Source organism: Eutrigla gurnardus (assembly GCF_963514095.1).
Source record: "Eutrigla gurnardus genome assembly, chromosome: 6".
NCBI classification, from domain to species: Eukaryota; Metazoa; Chordata; class Actinopteri; order Perciformes; family Triglidae; genus Eutrigla; species Eutrigla gurnardus.
This window is the reverse complement of record NC_139920.1, coordinates 10,722,717-10,735,498: the sequence shown is the minus strand read 5'-3', so window position 1 is coordinate 10,735,498 and position 12,782 is coordinate 10,722,717. Positions and strand designations below refer to the sequence as shown.

The following is a 12,782-nucleotide window of genomic DNA, read 5'->3' as shown; positions in this document are numbered from 1 at the left end:
GTCATGGATAGATGTGCAACCTCTTTGATATTTGATCAAGTCATTTTTCAAGTCAAGTTTTGTTGAATTAACCAGAAAATAATTGGCAGATTAATCGATGAAAATAACTGAGTTACAGGCCTAATCTCACCACAAAATCTGTTTAATCTGTTTGGGAGCTTTTAATTATCATCACCTTGCTCATGACCTTCATCAATGTATGCAGTGGGCCCGTCATCAACTCCTGCAGATGAAGATCATGTGACATGATAGAAATCTCCTGAAATGCTACTAAATCTGTTATATACTACTATTGACAACTTTAGTTACTAGTAACTTTGCAAATTCTGATTATTAATACAAAATGCAATTAACATGTATTATTATAGATCAAGCTACAACAATAACAACATTGTTATGTATACTTTAACGCTTCACTAATTACAATCCCAAAATATATATTACTTAAAATGTTTATTATGTACTTTGTCTTAAGAAAGGAATCTAGAGTACTTCTTCCACCACTGGCTTAAAGTTTTTCTTGCCACTGCATTAGCAGCTTTTTAATTTGAGGACATTAGTGAAGTTTTACACACAGAGTATGACGTGTCATACAAGGACAAAGGTTGATGATACAGAGTGAGATAGTTCCTCTGTCTTAATGTGGTAAACGTATCCAATCTAGACAAAATCATAATAATAATCTAACAATACAGAACGATTTGGCACCAGGGAACATTAATGATTCATAACCCTCCCCCATCATCAAAGATCACACAATCTCTGCTCCTTGCTTCCTCCTCCTCCTCTTCCTCCTTCTCATCGTCACTCACTGGAGAAACACGCGTTTTGTCCACCGGCCTGGTCTCCACACCAACAAGACAGAAAACACACCAGTAAGTATCGTTAACGCTGACTGGCAGTGTGGGGATGAATGCTGTCGGTCATTTAAGAGATATTTGGGGGATTGAAAGAACAGCGGTTTGCGGACAGTGATGACGCGTGTTAGTCGAGGCTAGCAAGCGGCTAGCGTTAGCTGGCTAGTGCTAACGGAGCCCAGAGCGCCTGTCACGCCGGTTGGACGCCGACTTCAGTGGCCACTGTTACGCGTTGATATTGTACCCCCACGCGTTGAAGAAATACATAATGCTTTATTGTCACAATGTAAAGAGTTGTTTTTGGTGTCGCATGAAACGCTAACCGCCCGCTGACTGCTGCATCCTAGCTAGCTACAGGATGAAAGATGGCTAACGTTAAGGTTAGCAGGGCACACCTCTTGATGACAGCTCTGTTGAGGCATTGAACTGCCTTCCTTTAATTATTCAGTATTTCTTCATGACATTAACACGTTCATGAGTGAAAGTGTTGGATTGTGTCAGATAAAGGGAACATTCCCTCACAAATACAATTTGATGGCCTAGGACACTTTGCAGAGGTTATTTGAGGTAACCTCCCCAAATCATGACATCATGAGAATGTGAACTGATGTGCACAATGAACTCCACCTGAAGACCCAAACTAACACACTCTCGAAAAGTACTGTCTGTGTATCCACAGCCTGATATTTAACATCTGTGCCAAAGAGCTCCAATTGTTGTCCATAAACTATTAAAAACACATGACTGAGCCACACTGACCTGGGGGGGATAAGTTCTTTCATTATGATTAACACTGGCACTGTTGTTTCTTTTGAGTCAATCCCACATTCAATGTCCTGCTGCTAGAAATACTCACCAGAGCACCAAGCTAAAAAAAGAAAAAAACGAGCTAAAAATAGCCCATTGTTACTGTTGAGTGACACTGCTCTTTATAGAGCAGCTTCTTAACAGAAATGTAATAAAAGAGTATATATGTGAACCCTTTTTTAAGATCTCGGTTTGAGCAAATGGATTTAGAGCAGAGTACCACAGATGGGATAGTTTAAATGTATTCAGGGATAGAACTATCAAAACTCTATCGCATTTTAAATAAATGGCTTTGAATAGAACTCTATCTAAGGGGTGTGTCCTTAACGTTCCCAATAAGACAACACAAAATAGATTTAAAAAAATGTAAGGGCAGATTAATGCAGCAGATTAATGCAGCATATTAATGCATGTTGCAATTGCCAGCAGGGATTATGGTCTTTTCCAAGTTGTGTCGTCACCACTAATGTGCCTGATTGGCATGAAGGGTTTTGATGGAACAGCTGTAACAGCACATTCTTCAATAAATATAAAGTGTCCCTCATGGGGGGTATTTTCCATATTTACCATCATCCAAAACCAATGGGGAAAACGTGAAATCTGTAGGAAGACCGAGTTTCATGTCTAGTTATTTATTGAAAGAAATATCTAACACATTACACGTTTCTTTCCCCTTATCTTGCATTCAGAATTTGACAAGTGAGTACTCCTGATAACATTGACATTTAGCTGGTTTGAATGTTGTTTTCTCCACAGTTATACCAGTTGTACCAGTTTCATTGTTTTGCAAGGTGGTGATTGTTAACTTTCTTTTTCAATGGCTTGCGGTTAACTGGATGAAAAGAACTCGTTGAGCATTTGACTTTGAATACTAGTTTAAGCTCAACACCTTCACCCAGGAAGGTGAGTTTAGAGCTTGGATAAGATTTTTTGAATAACATTAAAGGAATACTTCACCCTTAAAATGACCATTGTATATCAATTACTAACTGCATGTTACATTTAATTCTTAAAAGTATTTTTGCGTGGATCCACAGTGAATGAAGAATCCACAAATGATCAATAAAAACGGCAATATTGATCTATCAAAAGACCCGTGCAAAAACGAGCAGATCAGAAATTGTCAGCTTAATTGTGGTTTCTGAGTGGAACAGTAGAATCTCCTTCAGCCCAGGGAGTAGCTGCTGAATCTATCGGTCCACCATTGTGATTTCATCGCTATCACAGACGTGCTAACACAGCCCAAGGAAAACGCACTACTTGTTCTGTTGTTCACAAGAACCAACAGAAAGCTCCTCACGTATTCCCATTATCTGAGATGTGAAGACACAGTGGATTAACCTGTTTCTTTAGGATTGTTTTGGCTGAAATGTCCTTTTGAACTTTTAACGGTATAATATGTAGTTACATTGTTGGTTGCTGTTTGTAAACAGCATTTATAATTGTGCGTGTGTTGGGGGGGATTAACCATTTTACGGGTGAAGTATTCCGTAAAGCAGGAAATGCCTTTCCAAAACCGTGCTCAAATCCACTCCATTTCAGTGGCGTATTAGTGGTTATCAACATGCTGAAACATTAAGGGAATGCATTTCCTGAATTGCAACAGGAGAATGATGCGTCATAAAACAGGCACGGCTTGCACGATATGGTTTTCAATGATCTGTCAATGTGTTTTTAAATCCAATGCCTCTTTAATATTTTGCTACACCCTTTTTCTCTCTTTGCATGCTCTTGTGTCACTGTGTCCAGCATTGTCAAGTCTTAATCATAATTTACTATGGCTTTATAGGAAAATGGCTATTAGCAATGTTGGGTTTTTACAATGATTTATTTTTAAATATAAGTTACTTGTGTGTTCTGGAAATCATGGTATGGCAGGAAATTGCAACTTAGATTTGCATTTTTGCATTAATTTAGACCCGATCTGGCATTGAGACTAACGAGCACAAATGCTAGTGTTCATTTTCTCTTACTTGTATTCTTGAGTTTACACGTTTGCATGTTTTGGTAGGACTTATTCAGTGTCTGCTTTGCATAACATGTCTGCTGTGCATCATGTGGATGTTCACCACCACCGTGGAGATTTTTAGTTCATCTGCATGGGTTCCTTCTAATTCTGCATGCCTTTTGCCTTTCTCTGGGACTGATTTTTAGACTGTTTTGTACAGCTCTAACCCAAGTGATCCATTTGTGGTACTGAGTCTAATTAATCAGATCCCTTTGTGTATTCCTACGTTTCTCTAACTAACACAAGAGTCTGTACCTGTTGTTATTCTCTTTATTTCCTCTGCAACGGATCAAAGATGATGTCTAAGAAGATCCCCCAGTGCTCTGCACTGGATCAGTCGGAGCATGATCAGCCTCCCAGCCATTGTCAGGTGGACAGGTCTGCAAACGCAGCACCGGGGTGTAGGAACAAGGCTGAATCAGGTCAAAGAAATGGAGAGACGGCGTCATCGTCCCCAGAGAGCGGCAGCTTGAATGGAGATGGAAAGCGCAGCGGGAAAAGCCGCCGCCGCAAGAAACGTTCATCCAACCCTGAGAGTCGCCCTGAAGGGAAGGTTGACAACAAGATCAAGAATGAAGAGAAGCCGGGCAACCCCACTGCTGGGCTGATTGGCCTGCAGTCTGAGTGTGCTAATGTTTGGTTTGAGCGCAGCCTTTACGAGCGGGCCGAGAGCCTCTACCAGTGCTGGTTGTCGAGCTCCTCCAATGGGACCACCAAGTCAAATCGGTCCCCTTCAGCCCCAGGGAAACACTCAAACTCTCCTTCCACTGTGGCTCCATCTTCCTCAGGACTGGTGTGCCACCACGGCAATCAGGTGGCCTGCCACCATGTCGTCCAGGCCGTGTGGGTGAACAAGACCACCTTTGACCAAGCAGAACGGCGCTACGTTGAAGAATCCGTGCAGCCGCCAGTTCCAAACTCTCTGGCCCTCCCATCTCCGCCTAACCGCTCCCTTGCAACCAGAACACCAGATGAAGGATATCAGTCTCTAGCACCGACACCTGCAACTCCCGTCATCCAACAAGCAGCTGTCACGCCAACCAATCGTCAGTCAATTAACGGACTGCCCCGCATCCCAGTGGAGCTGCTGAGAGACGTGTGGCTGGAGAAACCGCTGTATGACCGCGCCGAAGCAGCCTTCTACCAGAATCTTTACGGTAACAATTCCTCCAAACGGTCCAGCGGCGCCTCCACTTCCAGAAGTAGCGATCACCCTCAAAGCCTTGTAGAAGAGGAGGAGGAGGAGGAAGAAGATGAGGAGGTGGCGGCGGATGAAAAAGTGGTGGCTCCGCAGGGTAAAGCAGAAGTCTTCCACGCTCTGCTTACTATTCAGGAGGAAGAGGAGCCAGCTGAGGTACCAGAAAAAGACCAGGTGTCGGGGGCGGGAGTCTGCTACTTCATTCACCCAGACAGCGAGCGGGTGTGGCTGGACAAGTGGCGGTATGATGCTGCAGAGGGCCGTTTCCATGGTTACAATAAGAGTGAAGCTGTGGTAGTGAAGAAGGGCAGGAGACCAGAAGCAGCATCAAAAGCCCCCATCGCCCCACTGAGGGACAAGTATGACCAAAGCGGGAGAATGGAGTCGCTCCAGATCATTATTTTCATTATGTAGTCATGGATTTCCCTCTCTCTTTTTTTTTTCTTCTTTTTTTTTAAATGAATGAATGTGATTCTTTTTACTTCTTGTTTTTTCATTCATCTTGGTTAAGTCATTATTATTTTGTGTCTGTTTTTATTTTATTTTGTCTGAATGACTGTTGTTTATATAAACCATTGTTGCCAACTTAACTTCATTTAAAGTTTCTTTTGTGTTGTTGTTTATGGGAAGTGTAGATAAAATAATATATACATACAATAAGCCTATTTTAATATGAGCAGTTTAATATTTTACAGCTAATCAATCATTTATTATAAGGCACATATCAGGTGAATTTAATTATTTTAATTATAAGAGGTAGAAGTAATTCAGATTTTCTTTTTCCCTGACCTCCTATGTCCTGTTCACACATACCTCTTCTCCCTCCTTGCTCTCTCCTCTGTAGCACCATGAGTTCAGTGGACTTTCTGGCCCAGGAGAAGATCTGGTTTGACAAAACTCGCTATGACGAGGCAGAGAGACGCTTCTACGAGCGCACGGACGACTCCTCACAACCAACACAGGTACCCACAATGTCTCCGAGGCTCAGAGTGTCTTCTGCTCGAGTTCCATCTGAAGTACAAGATTGTTCCAAATATTTGACAAGCTTTTTATTTTTGTGTGTCTGAATGTCTTCACTAGTACAGACGATATTCTCCGTTCTGTATGTTGGAGTCATTTTTTCAAAAAAGATTTATTTTTAACATCATATTATATTACTTGACATGTTGAATTTGCCATATTTAGACAAACGTGTTCTTGTATTTGTTTAGATTTTAAATCTTGATACAGTCTATACGCTGTACATAAAATCCATGTGATGAGATGAGGAGGGAGGGGGCAAATGTAATGAAATAGTATTGATACTTAATGTAATGAAATAGTATTGATACTTAATGTAATGAAATAGTATTGATACTACATTACTTCGGGGAGAATGAGGGCATAACATTTAAGATATTTCTTAAAGGATAAGTAGGTACAGCTGAGCTAACCCCATGTATCGATATTTCAGAAAACGGTATTGATACTTGCACTACATTGAAATAATATAGCTACTGAGACACATTTCACTTTGAATCTTTACAAAGCAAAGGATGAATCAACGTTGACTTCTATTAATTTTTATTTTTAAGGATGTTGGAGCGAACTCTATTCTACAAGACATTGCTCGGGCCCGGGAGAACATCCAGAAATCTCTAGCAGGAGTAAGTACATATTATGTGCTTTAGCTGTCTCTTATCTCACAGTTTCTACTTTTCCCCCAAAGTACTAGTAAATGTAGCCGGATCTATTAAGGGTCCTCTTGAACTTATAGCACTTGCTTTAAAATGTCCTGGATAATGGGACCCATGTAAAGATAAGATTTGCTTTATTTTTTTTGAATGTTGATGACAATTTGATTTGTGTATCTTGTATTAATTTCCCTCGTGCAGCCGAATGTGAGACAAATTGCTGCTCCAGCGTTGCACCTTTTGTACGGGTGGCTGTGAGAGTGTATCTTTAGTTTTATTGTGAAAGGATTTATTCTGCCACCATTCAATGTAAGCTGGAAAAACCTGCTTGGATGTTTTCCTTCTTGTGTCACCATTGTTTGGCCTGAAAATCACATCTGATGAAACATCAAAAGATTGTCTTGAAGCACATACAAACACACCAACACCTCCACTTTCCCGCATTCATATAATATAATAGTACATCATTTTCTTTGCATTTTGCTTTACTTAAAGTTAGACGTAGCTTCTTGGTGGTTAGCTTCGGCCATACAAACCTTTTTATCTTCCATACCTCTACAGTCTGTTTTACACTCTTCAGTATTTTACTTCATTAGGTTCCCTCCCTTTTTCATGCTTTAAATCCCTCCTTCCTCCAGCTGAAGACTACACTTTGTAACAGAGGGTTTGGTCAAACTTCCCAGAGCCAGCGGTCCCAGCTTGTAAGTGCCGCCTTGTGTGTCGCTGGAACATGGCTTTGACCTCACTGACATCTGAGCCGGAGTTCGGGTTTCTTAGTCAACTTTTAGATGATTCTGTTTTGTGGAGAGTTGCAGACCCCTGTCCAAGTAGCTGCCTATCACTTACATGTCTTTCTGCTGAGATGGACACTTGGCTGTGTGTGCTCACATATGGGATCTGCTCCTGGGTGTGATGAAAGGACTAATATTCTAATGTGGCGATCCAATGAAATAGTGTTGATTTGTTTGTCTCTTTGTGTATTTACCGTGCAGAGCAGCAGCGGTGCAGCTGATCAAGGAGAAATCATCGGTCGCATCAAGAGTCTGGAGCTAGAGAATGACAGTTTACACAAAGGTGGGTTTGTTTGTATGTGTTTTCTTGAGAGGCACCATTGGTGTAGTAGTTAATCACATAGTGTTCACAGGACTATTTGTGGATATTATTTATTAACTGGCGTTGGGACTTTGTACTGGTTGTTTGTCCTTATTCTCTGATTATTAATTTTACTTAATTGATTCATTGAAGAGGTTGAATAAAATAAAATATTTGTTGCATAATTATTTGGAGCCCTCATGAACTAAACTAAATAATCTCTTGCAAACATTTAATTTCTGCCTGTGCACTCATTGTGTGTGACCTGAGTATTAAACGGGGCTGGGATGATGGCAGTGTGCTTCCCAGTAATAGTCCAGTAATAGTCAACGTGCTTTCATGTGCTTTGGGGGGACGGCTCTGAAGGGACGGGCTGATATTTTTTTGGTGGTTATTTTTCTAAAACCAGCTTACCCTTGCTGGTTTCTCTGAAGTTGTCTGCCCCAGCTTTAAAAGTTTAGTCTATGCATGATGCACATTTTTCCATGTAAGACTTGCTGACTCTGCTGTTTCTTTAGTGGTGGATGACTTGAGGGCTGCACTTTCCAAACTGGAATCTCGGGTATCGGTTCTGGAGAAATGTCCTGCAGTTGTGACCCCTGCTTCCACTCCATCAGTACCCTACACAAATGTGAGTTTACACAGACTGCTTTTGTCACACAATCATCTCATGTTTCAGTTTTATTTCACCTCCAGTACATCACCGTACACCTTTGTGTAAGCATGTGATTATTTTTGTTTAGGGCACTACTGTCCAGCAGAAGACCAGCGGCCCAGTTAAAGATGGGGGAGAAGAAGAGGATGATGATGATATTGACCTGTTTGGTAGTGATGATGACGACGAAGAGGCAGAGCAAATCAAACAACAGAGGTTGGAAATGTACGCAGAGAAGAAGGCCAAGAAGCCGGGCATCATTGCCAAGTCTTCCATCTTATTGGATGTCAAACCTGTAAGTCTGCGTACTGAATGGATTTACCTAAAATCCAATGTCTCCTACAGGAGCACAAAACTATAGATACATTTTTTTTCATAATCTGCTTTATTTATTGAAGAATGTGTACACATACAGAGAAGTTTGGATTTGCTTTCAGGTTACTTGTGCAAATTTTCAAGAACATTTACACAAAAATAATCTATTATGTACATACAAGTCAGTAAAACCAATTCTTATTGAAGTTTTATACCGAACCTGTGTGCCCCTTTCACCTTGTTTCATCACATTGCCTGCCTTTTTTAGTGGGACGATGAAACTGACATGGTGAAGCTGGAGGAGTGCGTGCGCTCGGTGGCGGCTGACGGCCTGTTATGGGGCACGTCCAAACTGGTTCCGGTGGGTTATGGCATCAAGAAGCTCCAAATCGCATGTGTGGTGGAGGACGACAAGGTGGGAACAGACTTGTTAGAGGAAGAAATCACCAAGTTTGAAGACTATGTAAGTACTGAGCAATGCACTTGAGTGTTTCTGTAAAGGTCACACACAGTGACACACAGACTCAGTAACTTTAGCCTGTGAACTAATTTCAGATTTTCCTTTCTGCTCTGTTTCAGATTCAGAGTGTTGACGTAGCAGCTTTCAACAAGATCTGATTCCAACGTGTCTCTTTCCGTCTCTCGTCATGCCTTGTTTCTTTGCTGAATGTGTCAACGGTTAATAATAATAAAACGTCTTGCTCTGAAACTATTTTCTCATGGTTGAGTGTTTTTGTCCCTAGTCTTAAAGGTTCGGTTCCCTCAGATGAGACATACCTTTAGTTGGACACACAATTTAATTTGTGCTGATTTTAGACGTCTTGTGTTCACCGGATTATGAAACCAGACTATGGACTACAGAGTATACGACGTCTTTACTTTTTTACAATGTACTATTTCATGACATTTGCAATGGCAAACTGTACTATAACTTTTTTCCTGTATTTGATGCCCCTCCCACTGTCGAGGAGGCGGTCCCGGCCAACCCCAGGAGGCAGTTGGCAGCTTGATTCATTTTAACTTCCAAATTATTCATTCTCCTCATCTCTCCTTTGCTACCACTGAGATCCACTGTTTGACCAAGTATAAACTTGTAGGAACTTTTATTATTATTATACTATGACTTTCTTTCTGTACTATGTCTTTCTCTGATTTTCTTTGACATACTATAGTACGATTTTTATTTTTTATTTTTTTTATCAAATGCAAATGGACCCAAGAACCTGGTTGGCTCAGGGTTTCTGCCTAAAGGCAGTTTTTTTCCTTTCCACTGTGGCGCTGTAACACTTGCTCCTGGTGATGTTTGGATTCTCACATTCATTGACTCTGAAAATCATGAGTTCTAGTCCTGCTCGATGTATAAAGAGATAACACTGAGTTTAACTACTGATTAACTCATTTGACATATACTATTTTATGACTAGGATACGTTCAGCCAGGAAGACTATATTTGACATGCTTACGCTATAATTTCTCACACATCCCACCATTCACTCTACACACATGCTCATCATTTCCTTGCTATCATAGTTGGGTCTGTGAATCATGAAATCAGCCGTTCTCATCAGCTTGTCTCTTCTACCAAATAGCAATTTACCCAATGACACACCTTCATCTTCATTGTTAGTGTCTCTCCTTAAATATGTTTGTCCTATCCTTCCTTTAGTATGTTTAGCAGCCGTTAATCAGCCTCCCCAGATTTATCAGCCTCCACACCACACCAGTCTCAGCAGAATCATCATCAGCATCATCTCCACAGTGGGAATTATCTTACTGCTGCTCAGGGAAGTTTCATCTGAGCATATGATGCAACATCTGATTATAATAAACAATTATCTTATCTTCATTTTCTTGTCTCATGAATTAACTATACTATGACTTTTTAATAGCATTGTTGATGTACTATTATGTGATTTTGAAAGCTATACAGTAACTTTTTGACACATACTGTGACTTCATGAATTTTTCGACAAACTATACTATGACTATTAGTAGTGATGTCCAAATGAAGCTTCGTGAAGCATTTTCTTTATTTTCTGAGCCCAATAGATGGCGCTCTCTGTTCAACAAAGGTTGAAAGCAATGGAAATATATCGGCCTTCAACCCTTTGTTGAACAGAGAGCGCCATCTATTGGGCTCAGAAAGTAAAGAAAATGCTTCACGAAGCTTCTACTATTTAGATGTAGTATGACTTTTTTCAACATACTATGAATTGACTTACTATACTAACAGTTTTTTTTCGTATTTTTTCGAGATAACATTTTTATGCTGTAATTTTTTCGAAATGCTATACTATGACGTTTTTATGAATTTGACATACTATACTATGACGTTTTTCGACTTGCTATATACTATGACTTTTTTATTACTATTTTTTACATACTATGACGTTTTCATGACTTTCGACATACTATATTATGACGTTTTCATGACTTTTTCAACATAATATATTATGAGGTTTTCATTACTTTTTCAACATGCTAATAGTACAGAAGGAAGGTGGAACAGAAGCTGCAGCAGAACAACATTAGGGAGGTCTGGGATGGCATGAAAACCATCACAGGCTGCAAGAAGAAGGGCAGCAGCGGAGGAGGGGGATGCTGGGAGAGCAAACCAGCTAAACCTTTTTTTTAACAGGTTTGATACTCCAGCTCCCACAGCCAGTGACTGCCCACTTCACACCCCTCACACCCCCATCATCACCTCGGACTGCAGAGCCCCCCCACCCGCTACACCCATGGACAGTTCAACCCCTCTCCCCACCACCACCACAGACAGTTCAACCCCTCTCCCCCACCCCACCACCATCACGGACAGTTCAACCCCTCTCCCCCACCCCACCACCACAGACAGTTCAACCTCAACCCCCCTCCCCACCACCACCATGGACAATTCAACCCCCCTCCCCACCACCACAGACAGTTCAACCTCAACCCCCCTCCCCACCACCACCATGGACAATTCAACCCCCCTCCCCACCACCACAGACAGTTCAACCTCAACCCCCCTCCCCACCACCACCACAGACAGTTCAACCCCTCTCCCCCTCCCCACCACCATCACGGACAGTTCAACCCCTCTCCCCCTCCCCACCACCACAGACCACCACCACCATCACAGACAGTTCAACCTCAACCCCCCTCCCCTCCATCACGGACAGTTCAACCCCTCTCCCCAACCCCCCTCCCCACCACCACAGACAGTTCAACCTCAACCCCCCTCCCCACCACCATCACAGACAGTTCAACCCCCCTCCCCACCACCACGGACAGTTCAACCCCTCTCCCCAACCCCCCTCCCCACCACCACAGACAGTTCAACCTCAACCCCCCTCCCCACCACCATCACAGACAGTTCAACCCCCCTCCCCACCACCACGGACAGTTCAACCCCTCTCCCCCACCCCACCACCACCACAGACAGTTCAACCTCAAGCCCCCTCCCCACCACCACAGACAGTTCAACCCCCCTCCCCACCACCATCACGGACAGTTCAACCCCTCTCCCCCTCCCCACCACCATCACGGACAGTTCAACCCCCCTCCCCTTCCCCATCACCAAGGATCAGGTGAGCAGAGAGCTGAGGAGGCTGCGCCCAAGGAAAGCAGCGGGCCCGGACAAAGTGTGTCCAAGGATGCTCAAGGCCTGTTCTGCTGAACTGGGGGAGCAGCTTCAGCATGTCTTCAAGCTGAGCCTTCAGCTGGGTAGGGTCCCCATGCTCTGGAAGACTTCATGTCTCATCCCGGTTCCTAAAACAAAACATCCCAGGGAGCCGGGTGACTTCAGACCAGTGGCATTAACATCCCACATCATGAAGACTTTTGAACGGCTGCTGCTCCATCTCCTCAGACCCCAGGTCCACCACGCACAGGATCCACTGCAGTTTGGATACCAGGAGAAGGTGGGCGTGGAGGATGCCATCCTCTATCTCTCATCTGGACAAGGAGAGCGGTGCTGTGAGAATCATGTTCTTTGATTTTTCCAGCGCCTTCAACACCATCCGGCCCCTCCTGCTGAGAGACAAGCTGACAGAGATGAGGGTGGACTCACACCTGGTGAGATGGATTACAAACTACCTCACAGAGAGACCACAGAACGTCAGACTGAAGGACTGCACGTCGGACACTGTGGTCAGCAGCACTGGAGCACCACAGGGGACTGTGCTCTCTCCCATCC

The 12,782-nt window shown here is 42.8% G+C and overlaps 1 protein-coding gene across 3 annotated transcripts; it reads left to right on the top strand.

The window, feature by feature from the left end:
• The first annotated feature begins 2,414 nt into the window (after window positions 1-2,414).
• Window positions 2,415-9,318, top strand: LOC311014604 (uncharacterized protein). Of its 3 annotated transcripts, XM_084011301.1 has the most exons (10): window positions 2,415-2,567; window positions 3,968-5,229; window positions 5,715-5,832; window positions 6,445-6,516; window positions 7,182-7,244; window positions 7,536-7,617; window positions 8,154-8,266; window positions 8,379-8,585; window positions 8,874-9,068; window positions 9,185-9,318. In XM_084011301.1, exons 2-10 carry the CDS (start codon window positions 3,968-3,970, stop codon window positions 9,221-9,223), a joined length of 2,151 nt encoding a protein of 716 aa, XP_083867427.1. In that variant the 5' UTR covers window positions 2,415-2,567; the 3' UTR covers window positions 9,224-9,318. The 3 variants fall into 3 exon arrangements, with proteins under 3 accessions (XP_083867427.1, XP_083867429.1, XP_083867428.1); XM_084011303.1 differs by lacking the exon at window positions 7,182-7,244 and having other exon boundaries at window positions 2,416-2,567; XM_084011302.1 differs by lacking the exon at window positions 2,415-2,567 and having other exon boundaries at window positions 3,678-5,229.
• Window positions 9,319-12,782: the final 3,464 nt, after the last annotated feature.